Below are 25,587 nucleotides of genomic sequence, written 5' to 3' on the forward strand. Positions count from 1 at the left end.
CAAACAGAATCACACAAGTGGAGATCAGATAGAGGGTTAACAATGGGGAAGTGGGAGGGGGAAAGAGGGGGGAAAAGGTACAGAGAATAAGCAGCATAAATGGTAGGTAGAAAATAGACAGGGGGAGGTTAAGAATAGTATAGGAAATGGAGAAGCCAAAGAACTTATATGTATGACCCATGGACATGAACTGAAGGTGGGGAATATGGGAGGAAGGGGGTGTGCAGGGCAGAGAGGAATATAGGGGGGAAAATGGGACAACTGTAATAGAATAATCAATAAAATATATTTAAATAAAAGAAAAATAGGAGAAATGATAGAAAAATCATTACTAGATTCTAAAACTTATAGGTTAATGTTTGATGAAGAATAATTCTTCCAGATTAAGACTACAATATCAACAAAAAAGGGAAGGCTCAGTGCTAGATAATTTTACCACTTAAATTCTTTAAAGCTTTTCAGAAATTGATTATTATTATGAACTGTTATTCCTTCCAGAACACTGCGAAAGACAGAAAGCTAAAATAGTTCTTATGCTAAAACCGAACAGCATTATTGCTGTTCAATATAGATGAAAAAATCCTAAATAAAAGTCTTGAAAAGTAGATTTGACAATGGCTAAACCAGATAGGGATCATCTATGATGTCCTTTATCTATTGTCAGGCAGGAATTCAATTACAGTTTAACAGTAATAAATATTCCATAGTCCTTTGTGCCAAAGAGAGAACTGATAGAACACACCCACACACACCAATTACCAATTTAAACTTTAAGAAACTCTAAGTATGAAAGGAAATATTTTTAAAAATGATATTTTCATCATCTTAACAATAGTATCAGAATTAATAAGTACATTTAAAAAGTCACAAATTAGACAAAGATGACCAACATTATTACTCTACAACAGTATTCTAGATATTCTTTTCCATGGTAATGAAAGAGTGGAATGAATATTGTAACCTACCTCACCATTCTTTTGATATTGTTTCTGTAAAGGCTGACTTAATATGTAACTTGTAGATGAACATTTTTGTATAAGACTCCAAGGAACTAACTTCAGAAGATACAGATCCCAAGTTTCGAGCATCTCAGCTCCAGGTGATTTGACCTTCAAGCGTGGAGCTAGGAATACATGAAGCTGGGATGATGTGAAGCCAGTATAACTAAATTAGGATGATGCACACTGAGCCATCACTTGCCTTTCTGAAATAGACTATGCTTGTCTGCACGTAGAGCATTTGCAACCCCCTCCCTGATCTTTTTGCTCTGTTCCCCTCTCCCTCCTTATTAAAAACTTTTGTCTCCAATGAGAGGTGGAGATGGGCTTTGTTACACAAGTCCCCTATCTTCCACAAGATGGACTTTGAGATATGAGTCCCCCTTCTTCCAGATGGTCCACATCTGCAAATTAACCACTTTCCTTTACATCACCACCTGCCTCTCCAGTATTGGCTTTCATAGTGGCAGGTAGCTGGATGTGCATTAGGTTACAGTAATATAATATAATACACATAAAAGAGTTACAACTATTAGAAGGAATTACACACAAATTTTTCAGAGTAAGATTATATATTTTATTATGTATTGCAAATCCAATATGAATATGAAAAAAATAGATTAATAGTTTAGTAAATTGGTTATTTAAAATAAAAATATATAAAAATGTTACACTTTACCATCAAATAGCCAGTTAGTAGGACAACAACAACAAAAAAACCAATTACAGCAATAAAAATACCCAGAAAAAAGAAGTATGTAGAACCCATATGAAGAAGAACCCAATGATAGTGAAAGATATGATTAGAGTTTTAGTAAATACAGAGAAATAGTATATTCCTAAATGAGAACACTGATTTTAGTAAAGATGTCTTTTTTCCCCAAAATTTTATGGATCTAACAAAAATATCAATGAAAATCCCACTGGAACTTACTTTTAGAACCTGACAAAATAATCCTATAGAACTAATGGAAAAATGAACAGGTGAGAAAATAAAATTAGAGTTCTCCTCACAGCATATTTAAATTTTTTAGATGACTTAATTAAATGTAAAACAAAAATGAACTCTTAAAACATTAGAAGAATGTGACTAGTAAACTTCCATGTAAAGGAAAATTCCTTACCAAGTGGAGTAGAGAAACTGAGACTGACAGCTGAACACAATGGCTGAGCAATTTACAGCCATATACAAAAGGTCACCTCCCTAGAGATAACATCTAGGCCTCAGCTCCAGGCCCAGAAAAGCAGCAAAACCAGATGGGCTAAGCCAAAACCAACTGCAAGGACTGAAGACCGCTGCCTTTTCACTGACCAATCAGTGGAGACCATGGCCTTGAAAGGGCACACAAGAACTAATGAATATTCTACTGAAACCTTCCCTTGAAACCTCCCCTAAAATTCCTTCCTTCAAGAGATAAAATCTCAAGACAAAGGATCCAGCACTGCCATTCTCTCTCTGGGGAACAGCCTTAGCCATTCCATTTCTCTTCTCCCCCAAACCATTTCTTCCCCCACAGACCTACGTCTTCTAAACTCTACATTCCCATCTCAGGGGAGCAATGGGCGGCAGCAGCTGGTCTCAGAATAATCTCCACAACCTGTCTCCAAAGCCCCCTTTTCTCTGACTTCCAAGTGAGCTGAGGCAGCCCAGCCTAGGCTCTTTTATTGCTTCTATGCTAAGCCCTTCCTGTTTTAGTGTCTCCAGCTTTAATAAACATCCGCTTGTAATTGCCTGGACTTGTGTTGTGAAATCTTTCCTACACAAAGTCAAGAACCCATACCCTACTAACTGGCCCTGGGTACAGCCACTCAGAACCAGGCCCTGGTCCAGCAACCTAAGTATAACATTATAAGATTGTGGAAGAAAAGGGGCCACCTATTCCTATTAACCTGACAAGCTCAGGGTAGGCCTATGAGAAAGTCTTACAAAAACTCAGAGGCCTAAAGTAACCACAAAGGATAGTCTAAAATTAAAACTTACGATATCTTGCTGTGTACAATGGGCTCCCATGTATACTGCACACCCATGTTTTTGGCCCAAACTTTCAGGAAGAAAATCTTTCATTTTAATTTTTTATTTCATTCATTCATTCATTCATTCATTCATATTTAGGAACAAAGCCAATTATTGTATTCCAGGGTATTATTTTATATACGGATAACATTATTGCTTTCTAGAGTTACCCTTTTAATGCATAAGCATAAGTATAAGAATTAAAAACATTTATAAAGATATGGAATTACTACTACCCATGTATAATGCTCACCCTTATTTTTCCCTCAAGAACTTGGGCAAAAAAGTACATATTATACGGCAAAATACAGTATTAATAAAAAGCAGTTCATGGTGGGTAGTCCTGTCCTAGGCCAGTATTTTTCCCTAACAAAGGTCAGCTGAGTCTGTCTATTGTCTTTTTGCATCTATGATAACACACCTTTGAAATGTCAAAGTAATTTCCCTTTTCCCCAAACCCCTTTGGGCTCAAGCTGAGACCACCCAATCCCCTCACTGTTATTGTCATCATGTTAATTGTCGACTGATAACTATCCCTTACCCACCTAAGTAAAAGAAGTGTCTATCATTTTACCTTTCATCCAGTCCCACAGATTTACCCCTTTGCTTTCTCCTGCTTCCCTAATTTATCACCAGTGGGCTTCATGTAACCCTCTTATGGCTCCTCCTTTGATTCTAATGTATAAAATTAGGTGCTAAACTGCCATTCTCCACAGCATTTCTCATTCTGGTGAGATACTGCTTCCTGGCAATTGTCCTCAGTTTGGCTCAAATAAATGCACCAAAAATTCTTTATAGGTTTGAATGTTTCTTAAGTTGACAAGATACTTTTAGAGTCAACTAGAAAAATTCTGACACTCCAACAATTTAACACAGAGCATAAATAGGTAATTCTCTCTCTGAGATAAATGGTCAGTAAACACGAAAAAATACACCAGTACTATCATTACTAATCAGGTAAATGTAAATTAAAACTACCATAAAATGCCTTTCCCCACTTATTTGCAAAGACAACACTTAAAGCTAAAAAGGTGGCATTTAATAAGATAAGAATTCACACTACCATTTATTAGAGTGCAAGATACTATAAGCTTTCTGTGAAATATACTCCCACAAATATATATATTTGGAGAACTTAGTTATGAACCAGTAAGCTTACATCTAAAGATCCATTCTAAAGAAAAGAATAAAAGATGTGGAAAAATATTTATATATAATCTATTCTTCAAATAATGAACACTTGAAAATAATCTACATACCCAAAACAGGGTCATGGTTATTAAATAATCAAATATCCAAATAATTAAAAATTATTGTCATTAAAAAGCATATTAATAACCTGGACAAATGCTCACAAAATGATGTTGTCGAGAAAAAAAAAGGTTATAAAATTATAATTCCTTTTATTTATATTTTTATGGCTGAAAAATATTTTATGTATTATATATTTATTACATATTTTATATATGTGCGTATATATATATATATTTTATTGTTGTTCAAGTACAGTTGTCTTCATTTCTCCCCCCTCCCACCCCATCCATCCCCATTTCCCACCCTTGAACCTACTTACCTGTCTTTGGCTTTCCATTTGTCCATATGTCCTTTATACATACTCCTTAACTACCCCTTCCCCTTTTTCCCCCTGTTATGCCCTTTAAAAATTGTTATAAAATGCACCATATTATCTCTGGGTAATGAAAAGTTGTGAGACTACAATTTTTGTTTTATACTATTCTCTTCATAAAACAAAAGAACAACGTTAAACAAAAGTCAAAACTCTCTCAGTATATTGAAAACCATATTGCTATGACTACCATTTGGCAAAGCTGTACAAAATAACAGGCACACACTCACATATTGTCACATGTCAGTTTATTGAGGAAATTGAGATGCTAGAGGTTAATTCTAGTCACTTGATTACTTTTCAGTATGTCAAAGAAGACTTGAAAGTCCACAAGTCATTTAACTATACAATTATTTCCCATATTTTACTCAAGAACATAAAATAAAAAAAAAAACCCACAAAATGTACAAGTGAATCTAAAAACTGCTTTTTTTCCCACCAAAGGGTGGTGACTGAGGGTCAGGAAATACAGTGATGTGGAGGAAGGACAAAAATTGAACTGTAAAAGACAAATATTTTTGCTGGATTTAATTCAAAGTTTCAAATCTTTTCAACTTTTTAAAAAATTTTTGTACCAAAAAAGGAATCAATACTTTTCATTCCAGTCTTGTCAACTTTAGCCAAAGCCTTTTGAGCTGTAGTCATTTTGCTATTTTTCTGTTAATGAAAATAAGAGAAAATTTGTTTCAAATACAACATTTATAAATCACACAAGCAAATCAAACCAGACCATGAAAGTCTCAAGGTTCTTTAAGGGAGGTAAACATTCCCTAACACACTTCATAAGACAGTGATTTTTGAAAAAAGTTCTGATTTCTATTCAGGATTCGTATCTACGAGACAAAATATGTTAAAAGAAGAGACAAACTGCTGCCTTCTAAGAAGTGGAATTTTACAACCAACGGTTTACTTTAGGGGGAATAAATCTGGAGGGTACATTAAGTGCAATAACACAAACAATGGAACTGACACAGGCAGCAACTGTCAGAGGGAGGAATTACAGCATTCTACATGATAAATAATTCACAGCAATTTACCATCTGATTTTATTCAGAGGCTCTATGAAAAGTCAATGACAATGCTATTATAGTCAAAACATAACCTGAATTACAAAGCATCCTGGATCAGCTAGCTACCCTTTTTCCCCTCCAACCACAAAATGCTTTCCAAAAAGCTGATTCCAAATTATCTCTGCCTTGTAAATTATCACTTTTTTTTTTTTTTTTTTTTTTCTACATCCGAGCAGTAGGTAAAGAGCAGCTGGTTTTGTTTGTTTTTTTTTTTTTTTAGATGCATCACAACTTGTTTAGCAGAGGCATAAATAATGGGAATCAGCCAAGAAAAAAAGTCAGCTGCCTCCCTGGGAACTGAGTCATTGCCAAAGCATCTTTGAAGGGTACAGTATTAGGATCCCTGAAATTTTGCTTCTCACATCGGTCATTTATAGTTTTTACTGGATAGTGAAAAGCGACAGTCTCTGAGACAAGTCATCCCTTGCATTAAACTGACATTCTCATCCAACCCCTTACCTCACTGGTCACCCAAGGAGATATAATGAGCAGTTAGAAGGGTATGGCAGAATTACTTCTCACAGAGAAACTAAAAAATGCCCCTGCTTACAGAAACCATAGAGATATCCAGTTATTTAGTCACATCTCAAGTTGGATTATCTCCTGATACCACATGCCCAGATAAATTACATGTAGATTAACGAATAAAATGTATTTAAAAACTTTAAGTGGTAATTAAACCAGCTTGGAACGGGCAAGGTCCTTGTCAGCATAAAACTAGAGAAAATCAGAAACAAGAACATTTTCTATATTTAATCCTCAGAAAAACTTAAAAGTATATGTAAAATGAAAAGGTATCTCATGAAAAGTGTTAAGAGCCTTAATTTAAAATGAGCTGTTACAAATCAACAAGAAAAACATTACTATCCCAATATAAAAATAGACAGGAGACATGAACTGATAATTTTCAAAAATTTGAAATGGCTGATAAGCATTTGAAAAACAACTAACTTTATAGTTAAAGAAATGCAGCCTAATTACACAGGCAAACATTTTTAAGAATGAATAATACTAACTGTTGTCAAGAATGTAAGATTAATACTCAGCAGGAATAACGGTTGTGAGTACAAATTTCTACTACATTTTTGGGAAGCATTTCATATGTATATCTCAATAATTATGGGAGGAGCTCATGTTTTCTAGGTGCTTACTCTTAGTTTAAATTGTGTCTAATGATATCAGAGATGCAGACTATCAATGTGTATCACTTCATAAAAACAAAAAAATTAAGCTGTGTCCAAAAATAAGGGGATGATTAAATAAGTTATATTTCACATGGCGAAATAAAATAACATGAGTGAATATGATGAAAAATAAATTTTCAAAGAATGCTTAATCACGTGAACATTTTCACAACAGTGATAAATGAAAAGGGCAGAACTACACACACACACACGCGCGCGCGCACACACACACACACATATACCAATGCCAATTTAAAAGCATAGACATAAATTTATAATGCATGTACAAGATAAAACTTAGTAAGAAATGTTACAAAAATATTTGTTAGAGTGATTACTAAATTTTGGGGTTATTAACAATTATAATTTCTGGGAAGCTTCTGGACAATAGAGTTGAAATAACAGTACCTGTAGCAGCTCCCTCCCTCTGTCCCATTATCACTTAGAATACAGGAAAAGTTTAGGCACACTCTTGCTAAGTATATTGCTTTTCTTTGATTCTTAAAGGCTTCCTTGCTTGACATTTTTATTGTCATTCATAATTCTGAATTGATGATTCAGTCACAGAAATAAACTTAAGTCACAAGTTAATAATTCTTCATGGTTAAAACTATAAAATTACAGTCAAGTATGCAATCATTCCTGGATGTCCCCAGGCAACACACTCACTGAGTCTTAAGAAAGAGTATGTCACTATACCTGGACACACATACCTTTTCTGTCTTCAAATCTTTAGTATTAAACTTAGTGTAATCTTCTTTTGCTTCTATGGGTTCATGTGATAACTTTACTTTCTGCAATGTTAGAGCAGTGAAATGGTATAAAATATTACCTTGATACATCAATCCATTTAGAAAGAACCAATGTGCAATTTGGACCTACAATGAAGCCAAATGAAGCAGTTGACCCTGCAAAGTGCTTATTTTTTACAAGTTCTTCTACATTTTGCTTATTATCTAGGGAACTAAGCCACACAAGCCCTTCTGAGGAAAAGTTGTGGTAATAAGGGGATATAATTAGGCATGTCCCACCCCCAGTCTCTAGGCAGTCTAGCAGTATTGATCACATACTTTGCATGCACCAGGGACACGGACTGCTGACTTCCAGGACAGTTTAAGGGGGTGAATATAGAAATGATAGCAAAGATGAGAATTTCCTTTGAGGAGGCCTGCTGTCTAGAGCCAGAACCTTTTCTTCATTTACCTCTTGGGCTGGTATAATATTCATTTAGGAATAGCTCTTATTACCATCTTTTTATAACTTCATGTTGTCACATCCTTTCAATTTAATAATCTCATTTCATCCAAATAAGAACAACTTTGCAAAGCAAGCAGCCAGCAGGAAAAGGAAGGAGAGAAATGTTAAGCAAATAACTTAAGGCCATCTAGTAAAATATTTAGGGAGAGATCTCATTTTTTGTACAAGCACTCTTTCCATCAGGCCCAATGCAACTAAGTCAACCTTTTTTTTTTTTAAGGTTTTTTTTTTTTAAGATTTTATTTATTTATTTTTAGAGAGGGAAGGGAGGGAGAAAGAGAGAGAGAAACATCAATGTGCGGTTGCTGGGGGTCATGGCCTGCAACCCAGGCATGTACCCTGACTAAGTCAACCTCTACTTCACATTTTCACCTTTCACATGAGTATTTTGCATTCATGTACATGAGAATCTTGTCAAGAGGTAGACTTAGTCTTAATGTTCCCAGTAGAGAAGGAATCATGCCACACTTATTATGTAAAGGGCACAGAATAGAGCAGATACGTCTTTAAAAGGAACACTGACGATACAGTGATCCCAACTCGGAATTTTGCAGATTTTCAAGCTCTTTGTGGATACCAGAGTGATAAGACCCAACATGGAAGGACCCTAGGAAATACAATTTTGATCCCAGCTTCAAAAAACTGGTAAAGTTGGTACTAAAAGATGTCATAGCACATGTATAACAAGAGATAAAACATGTCTTGAAATTTTTCTCTAGAACAAAACAGACAGGCATCTGGTACTCTATCACATAAAGGAAAAAAAAAACCACTTGGCCACACAGCAACCTCCAGAAAATGAATCTTCAAAAGAAAAAGATTAGTTTATCATGTGTGAACTATGTACCAGCAGAGTAAATTTGGCCGAACAACCAACTTTAACATGTGTTTAGTAGAAACACATGTTTCTACTAAAATTAGGACAGTGTTTAGATAATGTATATTTTCACTAGGAAAGTATCTTCAACACGAAGAGTAGAGCTCAGAGGTAATCATAAAGACTATAATAGTTTCACACCACAAAAAGCTTAAAGTTATGAGGATGTTTGCTTTCCTCCTGTGGCAAAATATACTAATACAGATGTCATCATAAACACATAGGCATATTCACTACTTTTCACTAGTAAGTCAAATTAAAAAATGTTAATGACAAGAGCTTAAGATGAAAGATAATTTCCTTATAAATGTCAAACATTTAATAAGATGACTGACCTGTTGAGGTGCTTTAATAGTTCACTATCAAACAAGACACCAGTTATAAGAACTTGCAAATAAGAAAATGATTGGAGTAGCCTCTGTACATAACTAGGTTTTATGTTATTCCTAGCCTGCTGCTGAATATGTTGGAAGAAAACCATAATTGTTATATTTACTTATATTTTTTGTTGCAATAAAAGACTGAATCACTATGGGTTTGGGGAAATGTTTCAAAAGAAATAGAAATGTGGCTCAGAAAGACATTAACAAAAAGTATGACTAAATGGCTCTAGTTCTGGAAAGAGAAGAGAAAATGAAAGTACCAAAGGAATTAACACTAGGATGGATTTGCCTTACAATTCTTGCAAATGATTTGCAAGAAGAAATTCAGGAACATCTCCAAATCCACTGATTGCATTCAGCTCTGCTAGCTGACAGTGATAAATTCAAAAGATGGATGTGGAGTAAGGATTAGAAAGCTGAGTTTAAACATAGGCAAACATATGATAGTAAGAAAATGATATAAAACATATTAAGGATGACAGGCTCCATGCTATCAATCATGACACAAATATAAAGATGAGCCACTGGAACATACTTCCTGAAAACAATCAACTAAATTACTATAAAATCAATCAAGTCATGGACACAGAGAGGAAAGCTAGCAAAAGACATTGTACTATGCTCGTTTCAACTACGGTACATCATCTAGTGCAGTACATAATGTGCTCAATGGGACCCCAGGAAGACACAATAGAGCAGGAGACACTTGAAAAGCAACTAAAATAATCCAGGAGAAAAGGCTGAGATTTAGGAGACAAAATGCTGAGATTTAAATTGGGGCTTGGCAAACTACTATCCATGGGCCAAATCCAGATGGCTGCCTACTTTCATAAATGAAGTTTTTCTGGAACACAGCCACACTGGTGCATTTATGAGTTGTTTATGGCTGTCTTTGCATCACAACAGTGGGTTTCAGTAGTTGCAACAGAGACCATCTGTTTCAGGAAGCCTCAAATATTTACTATCTGGCCTTTACAAAGTAAGTTTGCTCACCCCTCAGCTAAATCATAAATGAAGAAATCACAAACAACTGAAAGTTTGGAAATTAAAATAAGAAAACAGAAAACTAAGTCTGAGAAAAAAGGCTAAAACATTCAAAACAGGGTTAGATCCATTCATGAATGACCTCAAAGTTATGTAGGAAGACAAATACTTGGGAGAAAGGAACATGGTTTTTGGAGGGAGAGGAGTAAGAAAGATACAAATATGCCCATCCCCTTGGACAATTATGTCTCTGTCCCCAAGTGCCACTGTCAGAGACAGTGGACTATTTGGACTGGAAGAAGTGTGGGTCTGACTTCCTGGCCCAGTGCTATTCCTCTAGAGAATGAAAGATGAATCAGTTTTGACAATTGGCTGAAAGTGGCCCACAACTCACAATGATGCACTGTAAATTTTCCATGTTTTTCCAAAGGTCAAAGTAACAAATGTTTTTTGGAGCTACCACCACCTCCAAATAAGGCAACAATAAAAAAAAATCCTGAGAATATTTGCCATCTTGAAGTCAGGAAAAAAGAAAAGTTTAACATCCACAACATGTCCACCTCACATTACAAGGTTTCTAATATTTTGCTGGCAGGAGAATGACCTCACTGACAAACTGGTGCATGTTTATTTCTCTGTCTCGGAGGTCAGACCTGGACTGAAAGGACACTATAGTATGTCATCAGGTATGGTTTATGATTGGCTTCTCTACTCTCCCAATCTGTGAGACAAACACAAGCTGCTGGCCCACAGCGCAGAGGAACTATGTATGGGTGGCAGTTTGAGAATATCTGAAAGAAGAAAAGGCTTTCCACTAACAGATAAATATTATACACAAATTGTGTCTATCACTTCAAGTACAGAAAAAAAGTATGGTCATCCTTGCTCAAAGGATTCTTTGTGTTACAAAAACCATGCTCTATGCATCTCTGTCACAGTGACAGCTAGATTTAGCAGAATTTTAGTATTCCTGGTGATTAATAAAGTTGATTACAGGGTCTAGCTAATAAAAATATTTAATTATAATTATGTATCTATTATAATTTTTTTACAGTTTTCTGGCTAACCAACTCTTATTGGGTTTTCACAGTACTTTATTATTCAGGTACAATCTACAAAAATATAAAATATTGATGGAGAGCCCAGTACAATCTTTATTCCACTTAACATCACTCCATGCAATGTGGATTTAGTATGCTTTAAAATACACTACAACAAACTAAACCTATGTGGTAAAAGTATAACATTGTTCCAGGTCCCCCAAAATATCTTAGTCACAGCTTCTTACCTTTGATGGAGGCTTTGGCAATGAAGCTGAAGGTTCTGGAAGCCTAAGGAATAAAAAATAAGAATGATAGTCATGGTTTTTCATAGACAAGCAAACAGAAAGGCTAGGTCAACTTAAGATTCCACATGCCCTACTTTCTTCTGACAGCTTCACTTCCATATATTGTACAATCATCTCAGTGTAAAGAGAAAAAATTAACTAAATGAATAAATCTTCATTTCACTACTTAATACCTTGTATTGGAATTGTGTGAACTAAAAAATAAAATTAGAACTCTTTTGTTGAAGTTGAATTGCTTTTCTTTAGACTCTATAAATCTGTGTTTTGGCATTGTAGTATTTTTTCTCCATAGATAATAAATCTAGCATATATTTAAAAGTTAAAATTACATAAGGTGGGACCCAAAAACCTCCAGAAATGTCTTTTGGACAGTGAGTACCTTGTAGTACAGGCTTTCCCCACAGGTGAGTGTTCTAGGAACCCATCTGAATCAGTGTACCAGCTGGTGTTGTGAGAGGCTGCATTCGGCTTTAGTAAATTTTCTTGAAGACTCAATCAATGCATTTGCCCATTTCAGGATGGATGATTTACAGGCACACCTACCCACACTGTGCTGAGCACTCAGCAGTTTTTGACCAAAAATGGCATAACCCACATGTCCACCCTCCCTATTCACACAGTCTTGCTTTGAGCAACTTTTTCCCCCCGGATGAAAAAACATCCTCAAAGGGAAATGTTTTGCTGATGTGGAAGAAGTGAAACAAAAATACGGCAGAAGCACTAAAAGTTATCAAAATTGACAAGTTCAAAAACTGTTTTGAGCAGTGAGAAAAAAATGGCTTGATAGGCTTACTGCATCAAATGGAGAGTCCTTTCAAAGTGACTGAAGTTTACACAAGTAAGAATAGATATACAATTTCCATAAATAAATTCCAGTTTTGGGAGGTCCCTCCTCAGATTATCCCTCCTTGTATTAACCATTGACAATAAACACACAAAATGTACCTTTCTTCCATTAGAGAGAACTTTAATTGACTTATCTTTCACCCCAAATCTTTAACCAAAACCAAAACCAGTTTCGGCTAATTATTTTTTAAAAGACCTAGGCAATTGGCTAAAAACAGCAATATCTATTAAAAAGTAATTTTACCTTCATGTATCAGAGAAAAAAATTCTAAGGATGAGGGAAAACTATTAAATCATCACTGATACAAATTCTGAACAATTACTAAAATTGGAAAAAACATTTTTTCAGCCTAAGGTAAAACCTTCGTATCATATCAAAAATCTTTATGAAGGAAGGAACACAAATCAAGTCATTCTTAAACTCTTCTGCCCTGAAAGACACAGTATTTTTTCCTTTTTTGAATTCCAAGTTCTGGATGCAATAACAGTAGTTAGTGAATATCTAATGACAGAGAACATGCTACAAAACTTCTAAAAATATTCTACACACCATCCATTCTTTCTTTCCCACCTGCATTCATTTATATTACAATGATCAGAAAGAACTGAATTTGTTAAGTCTAACTGGGGATAAAATTTTAACATATTTTACTATCTACAACCATACCAACCCATAATTCTAATCCTAACACAAGTTCCTGCAATCACTATCCACTAAATCAATTCATTTCAATCAATGAATGCCCATTAAAAATCACCTCCAAACTACAGAGTCTATGACATAACTAAAAAATCTCTTACCAGAAACAGTGATATGATAAGCCATAAAGAAACCTTATTGGTAGAATACCAAGAATTAAAAAGGTACTTCTTAATTATGTCTGAAGATGAACGGTACTTACTTTAAATATTTAGATAAGTCATCATTTAATTCTTTAGGGATATAATCAGATATCAGACCATGGGCATAACAAATATAGTCCTCTGGAAAAAAAAACAGATTAAAGAGTGGAAGAAGAAACAGTAATAATTGTGATAGATTTAAAGTCAACCAAAGTTCGAATTATGGCTCTAGCTTGCCTTGAAAATTCAAGCTTCTCGTCCATTTGCTCATTTATAAAATGGGGATGCTAATATTACCAAAGTAGCAAAGTGATATGATGCATGACAATATAAGACTATCAAAGATATGATCATATAAGTATAACACAGTAGATGCCCACTAAATGATAGTTAAAACCAAAATTCAGGATTGTTTTATTAGTTGAGACCCTTGAATACAAATAAAGTTCAAAAATCAGCTATAACCATCTGAGATAGTCATGTCTAATTGACTAATAAAAAGACTAATTGTTTCTAGGTCTGTTTCAAAACAGAATAAATCTAATCATCAAATAGTAATGAGTGTGTTCATTTAGGAGAAATAATGCCTATTAAGTTCCTGCTGTATAAAAGTCCTGAACATAAACCCCTGGCTGGCGTAGCTCAGTGGATTGAGCGCGGGCTGGGAACCAAAGTGTCCCAGGTTCAATTCCCACCCAGGGTACATGCCTGGGTTGCAGGCCATAACCCCCAGCAACCGCACATTGATGCTTCTCTCTCTCTCTCCCTCTCCCTCTCTCTCTCTCTCTCTCTCTCTCCCCCCCCCCCCCAAAAAAAAAAAAAAAAAAAAAAAAGTCCTGAACATTATAGATACTTTCAAAGTAGTAAAATACATTAAAATATAAAAAAACTAAACTCAGCTGAGTGTATAATCATTAATTGAAAAGCATCCGGCCCTGGCTGGTGTATCTCAGTGAATTGAACACAGGCCTGTGAACCAAATGGTTGCCGGTTTGATTCTCAGTCAGGGCATGTGCCTAGGTTGTGGGCCAGGTTCCCAGTAGGATGCACATAAGAGGCAACCACCACATTGATGTTTCTCTCCCTCTCTTTCTCCTTCCCTTTCCCTCTGGCTAAAAATAAATAAATAAATAAATAAATAAAAGCAAAAGATCTGGATCCTTAGTACTGAGTATTGATTAAATAGTTATATAAGACAATAAAATCTATTTTAAAGCCCTGTTCCTTAATTCAGCATTTTATATAGATACTAGGAGATAATCAAATTTAATCATAAGATGGAATAATCACATGAGAATATAAACGATCAATACATAGAGAATATTCTCATATTGATATATGGACTCTGTATATATTGATATATGAGAATATATATCAATAATAATGATCCCAGGTTTGTTGCTGGGATATTCATTTGCTTCTTTTTTTTTCATTCCCTTCTACCTTCAGGTTAAAATAACAATTTAACTCAGTGTGTTCTTTAAAGACTTATTTTTGTCCTGGCTGAGTGGCTCATTGGTTAGAGAGCCCTACCATCCACTAGGAGGTTTTGGGTTCCATTTCCAATCAGGACACATGTGTAAGTTGCAGGTTCGAGCCCCAACTGGGGCCATATGGGAGGGCCAACCCAATCCATGTCTCTCTCTCTTTGTCTATATCTAAAATCAATAAACATATCTCAGGTGAGGATGTAAAAGAAGGAAAGAAGGAAGGGAGAGAGGGAGGGATAGACAGAGGAAGGGAGGGAGAGAGGGAAGGAGGGGAAAAAAAGGAAGGAAAGAAAGGAAAAAGATTGGTTGCCTCCTATAGGAGCCCCAACCTGAGATCGAACCTGCAACCTAGGTATGTGCCCTGACCAGTATGGAAACCACAACCCTTTGGTGTAGGGAAGACACTCCAATCAACTGAGCCATCTGGCTAGGGCTGCCTCAGTATTTGTTAGAAAGTGTTTGCTTCTTGGACCACCTGATCTTTTTAAGAAGTCTTCAGTAAGAGATTTCCACTGCCAACGTTGAAATGGAAGGGATCACTGAATTCTTTTCAAAATGTGCTCATGGTTCTCTGGGCTAGAAATTATTCAATGAGTCATAAACAGACAAAACAAATTTAAGAATGCCAATGTATTGTTTGTTTCTTGTGGTACCATATTAAGCTAATATGTAAAAAAGGAACTAAAATAAAGAGTATAAAGCTACTTTATTGCTAGAACACTAAATGGAAATATATCCAAACCCAGACTCGTATATTTTGAAACTGAAAACACTGGACTGGGAGCAGAAGACCTGGTCTACTAGTCAGGATGAGTCACCTTGGATAAGTCATCAACTTCTCTGAGACAAAGAGGTTTTTTATTTTTTAAAATGACATCTGTTTAAATAACCTCTAATATCCCTTCTCCTATTAAAAACAAACAAACAAACAAAAAAACTACGGTTTTATACATCTATCCTTTCATCCATCAATTTATCTGATTCAATTCCCTCTCTTCTTTTGTTAAAACCAACCAAAGACCCTGACAGCTGGTAAACTCAGTATGGCAACGGCATTGTCCACCACTCCCAGAACGGCTGGAGTCATCTGTCATCTGTCAGTGCTGTGTTCAGACAAAGGTATGTTTCTGCAAATCAAAAACTGCCTCAATTACCATCAATCACAAACAGGGCACTGTTCCCTAATTTTTGTTTATTTTTATGACTAAAGTCAGATGTTTCAGAATTGTACACCTAGAACAGGGAAACACTGAACTGAAGCTTAAAATCAGAACAATTTCTGTCCTTCCATTTCAGAATGTTAATGGCATTATATAGCTGTTTTTACTCAACATATGCATAAAAATAAGAGCATGCTGAGGCAAGAGAGTGTACCTTAGTAATATAAAATAAAAAATTGCCAATTAAATCAATTTTTATCTAAAATTGAAGTATTGAGACCTATAGTTGGACATATACTTCTTGAGAGAAAGATGAAAACAGATGCAGCTCACTGGACACGCTGTGCTACACAAACAGTATAATAAGAAGCTTGAGTGTGGGCTTAAGAGTCAAATTGGCTCCCTGGTAGCTTAGTTTTACCCTTTACTAGTAGTGAGACTTTGAACACAGCCTCAAGAATCTCACTGTAAAATGAGACTTACTGGGGTCAGGTGAGATAATGTGTGTAAACTGATAATTTAGTAAAAGGCTTGGCATACAATATACCCTCAATGAATGAAAGCCAGAGTTGTTAGGGTTGTTATTATTAGTGTAAACAAGTATTTGTTCAGTGAATGATTTAAGCATCCATTAGTGATAGAAGTGACCAATGGTAGAAATATTTGGTTCAGAAAAAAATGCCCCTGGCTGGTGTAGCTCAGTGGATTGAGTGCGGGCTGTGAACCAAAGGGTTGCCAGTTCGATCTCCAGTCAGGACACATGCTTGGGTTGCAGGCCAGGTTCCCAGCGCAGGCCATGTGAGGGGCAACCACGCATGATGTTCTCTCCCTTTCTCCCACCTTTCCCCTCTTTCTACAAATAAATAAAGTTTAAAAAAGAAAATATTTTAAAAAATGCCACAAAACAAGAAGACAACGGCAAGAACGTGAAGCTTCTGAGACATTAAGATTTTGAAATCACAAGATAGGCATTTATTCATAAGCAACATACTCCAGATGAATATTATTTCTTATGAAATTATTTACTTACGCCCTGGCTGGCGTAGCTCAGTGGATTGAGCTCGGGCTGCAAACCAAAGTGTCGCAGGTTCGATTCCCAGTCAGGGTACACGCCTGGGTTGCAGGCCATGACCCGCAGCAACCACACATTGATGTTTCTCTCTCTCTCTCTCTCCCCCCCCTTCCCTTCCCTCTCTAAAAATAAATAAATAAAATCTAAAAAAAAAGAAAAAAAGAAAAAGAAATTATTTACTTACCTTCCTTGTCACTGGAAATCTGGTGACTGGAGAAAAATGCATTTGACTGTACCCGAGCACCAACATTGATGTTACTGGTTTTTAATGCTGCCATAGTCTGATTAACCTATGAAATAACCAAAGGGAAATACTAGGGTTTTTAAATTAGCTCCGGATAGCCCTCAATTCATTTAAGATCCAGGAAGAATTATTTCTTCAGCAGATATCAGAAGATGAGAAATGACTGCATATTTGGACCAAGCCTAAGCAGCAGCTATAGCATTTTGAGATGATTTCAACACATAGACTTCTTAAGGGTTACACAATATGAGAGCAGCGACTCTGGAATTGGGCTGCTTGGATTTACTCTGTGACCATGGGCTAATTACTTAGCTTCTCGCTGAAATGGGGATAAAAATGCTACCTACCTTAGAGGATTGTTATGAAGATTAAATGAGTTAATATACAAGGTGGGAGAAAAGTAGGTTTACAGTTGTTCATATGGAAAATGTTACAATAATTAATAAATGATAATATAAAAATAAACTCTGTATTTTGCATATTCACAACTGTAAACCTACTTTTTCTCCACCCTATATTTAAGGCCCTTAGAACAGAACCTGGCATAAAGTTTATATGAAATTATTTTCTAAACAAAATAATGCAAATTCCCCCAATCCTAGAAATTTAAGAAAAGAAACTCAATAAATGTAAAGTTCAATTTGCCATTCATGTCATTAACATTTACTAAGGGCAAAAACTAAAAGTCAAGATTCTGTTCAGTACTTACACTCATTCCTCACCTACAAAGACTAATACTAAAGTGAATGAAAAGAGAAACATAGGGGCACTTTTAAGATCTTTTCACTACTTTGTAGAGTAGAAGTCTGATACTACAAGGTTCATTCGCATGTTCCAAGGCTCTTAATGTGCTCGGTAACATGTGACATACAAACAGGTTTTTCATAGAATTAAGATAGAAGAGAATCCTAGGGGTCAATACTGTTAACTACTGGTATCACTGGTTTGCAAAAACTTAGTTAGCTATTATAGATCTTCTCTGGTGAGATTCTTTTTTTTTTTTAATATTTATTTATTTATTTAGAGAGAGGGAAAGGGAGGGAGAAAAAGAGGGAGAGAAACATCAATGTGTGGTTGCCTCTCACACAGCCCCCAATGGGGACCTGGCCTGCAAACCAGGCATATGCCCTGAATTGAACCAGTGACCCTTTGGTTCACAGCCCGAGCTCAATCCACTGAGCTACATCAGCCAGGGCTGAGATTCTTAATCAATGTGAAAATATACTATATCCTTAAACCAATGGCTTTCTAAGTACTTTTTGTGTTGTTCTTTTTTTAGCCACAGTCCAGAGTAAGAAATACACAGCAAGTCAATACAGAAACATATATAAAAATATGTTTCATAGAGCCATACTTAATACTTGCTCTTACTCTGTTAAATTTTAATACATCCTATCCTACCCTAGCCATCATATGCTATTCTATCCCATTAAAAGAAAAATATTGGTTGCAACTTACTAAATCAATCTGAAAACACTGCCAGACCTTATATACAGTCTACTTCTTAGGATCACTAAGGTACAGGGTGTGCCTGGAAGATGACCCTTCTTTAGCATCCAGACAGAGTGGGACACACTTCCTCTAAGCCTGAATCCAGTCTACCTCAGCCCTTGCCTGGCTGTGTGGGAACAACATCCACTTCTGAGACACCTGCAGGACCAGCCACAGTAAATGAACATTAAGCCTGGTATTTTTCTAGCTTAGAGAATGCAGATCTTTACCAACAAAGAGCAAGAACTTCCTTCATTCAGTGGTGAAAATCATGTGGAAATGAAAGGTCATTGCAGGTCAAAAAGAAACAAACAAAGAAAAAACAAAACAGAAAGAAATTATCTAGTAAATTCCAGAGACAAATGAGTTAGGGATGATGAAAAGTAAAAGATTTCTTTTCATACCGAATATCTTTATATAGTTTTCCTCTCTTAGTTGGAAATAAAAGAGTCTTTGGATTAAGACTTACCACATTCTTTATAATTTTAAAAAGGATCATTGCAATTTTTTGCCATAGGTACTAGAGAGGTACCATACCTTCTTTCCCAGCCACTTTAATGTCTTCTCTCTGCTATACTTGTAATATTTCTTTTTGTCTATTTCTGGATTACATTGAAAAAATGAAAAAATTGAACACAGTAAGTTAAACAAAAAATAAAACTCATAAGATTATATCATATGGAAGATTTTTAAATATTTTATATTTCACATAAAATATTTTACATTCAAAATATTTTATATTGAAAAACTCAATGTGCAAACCTGAGAGTACACTTGAGACATTAAAAAATTCCAGAACAGATTTTGGGTACCTCATGTTTTATCTAACCATTAAACGAGTGGAATTAAAGCAAATCATCAGATTATACAAACAAATCTGTAGAAAAGGCAATCTTTTAAGTAGAAAATTAACAAGCAAAGAAAACTTCACTTTTCTACATAATTTAAGAACACTTCAATGTTTTCAATGGAAAACTACTTTTCTAAAGTAAAAATGAAATTTCCAAAAAAGAAAACAAATTAAATGTAAATGCCTAGGAACTTCACTCCATACCATAATATATATATTTAACTACTCAGTACTGACATAATGGGATTAATGGAGAAAAATGATAGGCATTTATACATAAGCAACATACTCCAGACAAAAACCATTTCTGGTGGAATTATTTACTTACCTTCCTTGTCACTGGAAATCTTTCACCGTATTACAGTATAACCATTGCTATTTCAAGGAAATTTAAATTTATGATATGCTCAACCTACCTTACAAATTATACTTCCTGTCTTCACAATCCACCTACTATGTCAACGAACCACTCTTTCCTTGGTAACACTTCATTCACAGGGTTTCTTGGTCTCTATATTATAGGAGACCATTCTGAGTGGCAAGGGCCCCGCTCTCAAAAGGCTCTTGGCATAAAACCATTTTTGTCTACAACATGCTTTTTCAGAGTAACTCCCAGCCCCATCTTTCCCACTTTCCTTGAAAACTCTGAACCTAAGAGCTACCAGTTCCTGAGTACAACAGGGCAATTAACTTGCTGCTTAAACTCATTGCAGCTTGGAGAAACAACAGGGGGCCTGTCGTTCAAGCTAAGCTAATTATTAAAGAATGTCCTGACTGTCAAGCCTTTATCAAGGCACCCCCATCTACAGGAGTTAATCCTCAAGGACTAGGTTCTCAAATAATTTGGCAAACAGATGTCACTCATGCTCCCTTTGGAAAATTCAAATACGTTCATATTTCTATTGATAACTACTCTGATGTTCTACATTCATCTGCTTTAACATAAGAATCTGCTAAAAATATACAAGCCCATTGGCTTGAGGCCTTTAGACATTGAGGATGGCCTCAGCAAATTAAAACTGATGATGGCCCTGGATACCTTGCCCATTCTACTCATGTCTTTCTTCAGTGTTGGAATATCCAACATAAAACAGAAATACCTTACAATACAACAGATCTGGCAATTGTAGAACAGGCTCATCATACTTTTAAAAATCTTCTTAAAACAAAAAAAGGGAAGTCATGAGTCCTTCCGCACCAAATTTGATTATGTTAGCCATGTTTACATATAATTTTCTAAATTGTGATGAATCACTCTACTCCAGTTAAGGAACATTTTCAGAAGAGCAAGCCAAAGTCATCTTTATCCTCAAGTTTTATATAGAGATTTGCTGGGACTTGGCTCTTGGCAAGGCCCTGTGGATCTCTAAACATGGGCAAGAGGGTATGCATGTGTTTCCATCCCTACAGGTCCTATCTGGCTGCCAGCCAAAAGAATAAAGCCTTATCATGAGCAGGATAGATGCCAAGCTCTGCTACCTGGAGCCGAGAACCGATCAACTGACAGACCAGATGGCCCAGCTGACCCTGAAACAACACCGTCACTTATGGGCCTGGGTCCACCAATGGAGAAAGATGGAGCCTGCCCCAATGACAGGGGCTGAGGCTCAAGTGCCTCCTGCAGAGGGCAACAACCCCCCAGTGCTCCATAATGTTCCCTTTAGGTATGTCCCCACTACATGGGAGACGATCAAGGCTCTTAATAATGCTTGAGCAAAGGCCTTACCAAACAAAAAGTGTTCCAGACCCTCCACAATAATCTTATAATGTATGAGCCCTAAAAACTGGTTCAATGGACTGAAGCTATGAGTTTGGGTCCTAAAAGCCTTTGGGTGCCCTTGTCTTAATCCTTATTTGTGCTTTATGATGTTATATGGAGGTTGTTTTCTTGAGACTGCATTTGGGAAGAGCAAATAGTAGGTTTCATAAGTTTAACAGCTACAATTGCATTCGAAAACAAAAAAGGAGGAGATTAAATGTTGGGAACTGCCCTGCCTAAATTCAGAAGCTGTAACCCCCCCATGGCTAAGGCTGAGTGAGAGACCTTGGGACTATAAACCACTGAGGAGACAAAGCTTATCTCCCTGGCAGAAGTGCCGCCTCTGGTCCTTTTACTTGACCCTGCCTGGCCCCCAATGCTTGATTGGTTAGCCAATGAGGGGTAAGATTACTTAAGGGAGAGACCACCTAAGACAGGCATGATCACGGGAAGGCCCTCAGGGGAGGACTTGGGGGGGGCTACAGAAAAAGGGAGTGATAGACCCTCACCCCTCAGCTTTGACATAGCCTGAGCCCTCATTCTGTCTGAGAAGTCTCCTAATCTCTTGGCTGACTTACTTCCTCTTCTGGACCTAAGCCTGAAACAATGCTGGAGTGGGTGTGGCCCTGTGCTGGAAAGAGTAGGTTCCCCAGGGCGATCAGGCCTAAGACAGAAAGCATAAAATCCTATGAAACCTACTAAATTGCTAATACCCTCAATTTAAAGGATAAGGGTCCAAGCCTGAAATGAGTTTCTTTCCCCAAAGTTTTATGGCCCTTTAGCTATCTGACCCTGACTCAAAATAGGCCCTCAGAGTTCTTTGAATGTTGTCTATTTGATCATTACTGGCTGACAATGAATGATAGGCTTACTCTGAGAATGTGGGTTTTTAGAACCACTGGTTGCTTACTGATTATAATAATGCTGTGTGTACTTTGATGTATTTGCAAATTACTTTCCCAGACTGTGTGAGAGACCAACAAGTAGCAAGCTTTGTGGGATCTACAGCAGTCCTAACTAAAAACAAGGGGGGAAATATAGGAAACCGTTTGGTGTGGGGTAGGCCCAGCTCCCACTCAGAGGTGCACAGGACCCACACCCACAGATAGGTTCTCTCATGGGGAATTAGGCCTGCATTGTACCTAGACTGCTATGAGACTTGCTTTTGCTAAAATTCCCTCTGCCTGAATTGAGGTAGTAAACATTTACTGCATATCTTTAAATTAACTTCCTAAAACCCATGCTAAACCTTCCAAGGATGAGTGTAACCAGTTCAACCACTTTTCCCTTTGCATTTGCAAATATTCTTCTTCTGTGATGTGATTAGCAGCATCCTCTCCTTTGTTTTCTGTAAACAAAGGGTCCACATCACTATATGATCACTGGAGGTGGCACTTTCACTCCCAGCTTCCTGTCTCCACACAGGAATTATCCTGTCACCAGTGGAAATACTAAGGTCAGGGGCAAATGCTCACATGTGACTGTGGGAGTCATCTGAGATTATATAGAATGGCATTTTCTCTTTCTCTCTTCTGTAATCGTAGCGGGAAATGGAAACCCCTTATTCAGGGATTGCTTTTCTGTAGTCTGTTAAATTGAGTTCACTAAATGGTTTGCATGGGAGAGAGGCTGGCAGGTCTCTGGCCTTGGTCCCTGTACATTTCCTTCTCATTTCAGCCAGTGGCCGTCAACACTGTGGGCAATAGAAGGCAGGATGGAGTGATGGCTGGACCTATGCACCTCTCTCCTCGGGATCTGCCACTAAGTAAAAAAAGGAGGCACTGTTGCAAATGACATCCTATGAGAAGTTTGAGAATTGGACTTTTGCACCTTGGAAAGCGCAAAATCTGCTCTCTCTAGGACTGCCTTGGCAAACAGCCTGGGCAGAACCAGGTAGAGGAAACTAGACATGAATTCCCTATCAACAATATCCCACTCCATGTATAGTTGGGGAATTCTAAGAGCATACAGCAATCACTAAAAAAATATGCACTGTTCAATGGATTTTTAGAAGTGCTGTTCACTGAATCGGCAAAGGACCTGAATAAACAATTCTCCAAGGAGGACATACAGATGGTCCAAAGACATACAAAAAGATACTCAGCATCACTAGCCATCAGAGAGATGCAAATTAAAACCACAATGAGACACCACCTTACACTTGTCAGAATTGCTATCATTAATAAATCAACAAAAAACAGGTGCTGGTGAGGATGTAGAGAAAAGAAAACCCTAGTGTACTGTTGGTGGAATGTAGACTGGTGCAGCTATTCTGGAACAGTATGGAATTTCTTCAAAAAAAAAAAAAAAAAAATCAAACTGCCTTTTGACCCAACGAATACACCACTGGGAATATACCCTAAGAATTCCAAATCGCCATTTCAAAAGAACTTATGCATCTCTGTGTTCATAGCAGCATTATTTATGATAGTCAAGTGCTGGAAACAGCCTAAGTGCCTACCAGTAGGTGAGTGGATCAAAAAACTGTGGTACATTAGATAACAAAATACTATATACCAGAAAGAAAGGAAGTACTCCTACCTTTTGAGACAGTATGGGTGGAACTAGAGAATACGTTAAGTGAAACAAGCCAGTCAGTGAAAGAAATATTATATGATCTCAGTTATAAGAAGAATCTAACAAACAAAATAAACCAACAAGCAAAATAGGACCAGTGGCATAGAAACATGGAGCAGACTGACAGTGGTCAGAGGACAAGGGGGAGGGAGATAACAGTGGAAAGAAGGGAAAGGAATTAGTCAAAGAACATGTATGAATGCCCCATGGACATGGACAAAGTTGTGGGGATTGAATGTGGGAGCAGGGAGTGGGCTGAGCGGAAGAGGGCAAAGGTGGAAAAATTAGGACAACTACAACAGAATTACATTAAAAAATAAAACAAAGTTAAGTGTTGTTCACTGCCTAAGACAATCCCCAAAGAAGCTCACTGCTCAGGTCTCTCCTAAAAATACTACCTTGACTACTTACTTCCCCGTGTCTCTACCTATAAATTCCCTTAAAGAACGTTCTACAGTCTGCCAGTTTCCTTCTTCTCTCCCACTCCCTGAGTCCCTTGCAATCTACTTCTTTCCCTCTCAAAAATACTCTTTAAGAAGAGACATGGCTCTGAACCATACTTCCTTGGTTCCTATATGCACAGCACACAGTATCACCTTGGGAAGTCACTATTAAATGGCACAATTCATACAAACCAGATAGCACACAACACTTGGTTCATAACAAATACTTAATATTAGTTAAGAAAAAATGAGAACTGACATGTTCATGAAAATAGCACTGCAAACTAATACAACTCTAGGCTTGTGCTACATTCTTTTTAATGAATGAAGTATTTTTTTGGAAAATATATTTTACTGATTATATTATTACACCTGTCCCATTTTTTTCTCCTATATATTCTCCTCCGCCCTGCACTTCCCCTCCCACTGACATTTCTCCCCCTTAGTTCATATCCATGGGTTGTGCTTTTAAGTTCACTGGCTTCTCTGTTTCCTATACTATGCTTAACCTCCCACTGTCTATTTTGTAACTAACATTTATGCTTTTTATTACCTGTTCCTTTCCCTCGTTCACCCCCTCCCCCTCCCCACTGATAACCCCCCATGTGGTCTCCATTTCTGTGATTCTGTTCTTGTTTCAGTTGCTTGCTTAGTTTTTTTTTTTTTTTTTCAGGTTCAGTTGATAGTTGTGAGTTTGTTGTTCCATTGTCTGATTATTCGCTGCTAGCATATAGAAATACAATTGATTTTTGTATATTGCTCTTATTTCCTGGGACCTTGTTTATTAATTCTAACAATGTTTTTATAGATTCTTTTCAGCTTTTTAAATACATGAACATATTGTTTATGAGTCAATGTTTCATTATTTACTTTCCAATCTTTACATCTTTTATATTTTTCTCACCTTATTGAAACTGTTAGGACTTCCACTTCAAAACTGAAGAGAAGTGGTGAGAGCAGACATTCTTACCTTGTACCCAGTCTTAGAGGAAAAGTGTGTTGTCTTTTACAATGAAATATGATGTTAGCTTCATAGATGACTCTTCCAGACTGAGGAAGCTCCCTTCTAT

At 36.7% G+C, this 25,587-nt stretch overlaps 1 protein-coding gene and 2 long non-coding RNA genes across 12 annotated transcripts in view; 1 reads left to right on the forward strand and 2 right to left on the reverse strand.

Moving 5' to 3' along the window:
• Window positions 1–25,587, reverse strand: part of RNASEH2B (ribonuclease H2 subunit B) — an 86,979-nt gene that overhangs the window by 6,333 nt on the left and 55,059 nt on the right. For 2 of the 10 annotated variants that reach the window (XM_036011354.1, XM_036011349.1), the window contains 6 exons: window positions 19,426–19,490; window positions 17,338–17,443; window positions 13,491–13,572; window positions 11,683–11,725; window positions 7,607–7,771; window positions 4,871–5,296 (listed from right to left, as the gene is read on the reverse strand). In XM_036011354.1, the coding sequence (XP_035867247.1) occupies window positions 5,198–5,296; window positions 7,607–7,771; window positions 11,683–11,725; window positions 13,491–13,572; window positions 17,338–17,443; window positions 19,426–19,490 (560 nt within the window). In that variant the 3' untranslated portion in view covers window positions 4,871–5,197. Of the gene's footprint in view, window positions 1–4,870; window positions 5,297–7,592; window positions 7,772–11,682; window positions 11,726–13,490; window positions 13,573–17,337; window positions 17,444–19,425; window positions 19,491–25,587 lie in introns of those variants that run through there. The other 8 variants (XM_036011348.1, XM_036011351.1, XM_028526742.2 and 5 more) reach the window with 8 other exon arrangements.
• Window positions 975–25,349, forward strand: LOC118497361. Its single transcript, XR_004899886.1, has 3 exons — window positions 975–985; window positions 3,917–3,927; window positions 25,211–25,349. It is a non-coding gene; the product is annotated as an uncharacterized LOC118497361 (long non-coding RNA).
• On the reverse strand, window positions 7,824–11,676 carry LOC118497360. Its single transcript, XR_004899885.1, has 2 exons — window positions 8,504–11,676; window positions 7,824–8,354 (listed from the first exon to the last, which is right to left on the reverse strand). It is a non-coding gene; the product is annotated as an uncharacterized LOC118497360 (long non-coding RNA).

The sequence above is a fragment of the Phyllostomus discolor genome, chromosome 11 (genome assembly GCF_004126475.2).
Source record: "Phyllostomus discolor isolate MPI-MPIP mPhyDis1 chromosome 11, mPhyDis1.pri.v3, whole genome shotgun sequence".
In the NCBI taxonomy this organism is placed as follows: domain Eukaryota; kingdom Metazoa; phylum Chordata; class Mammalia; order Chiroptera; family Phyllostomidae; genus Phyllostomus; species Phyllostomus discolor.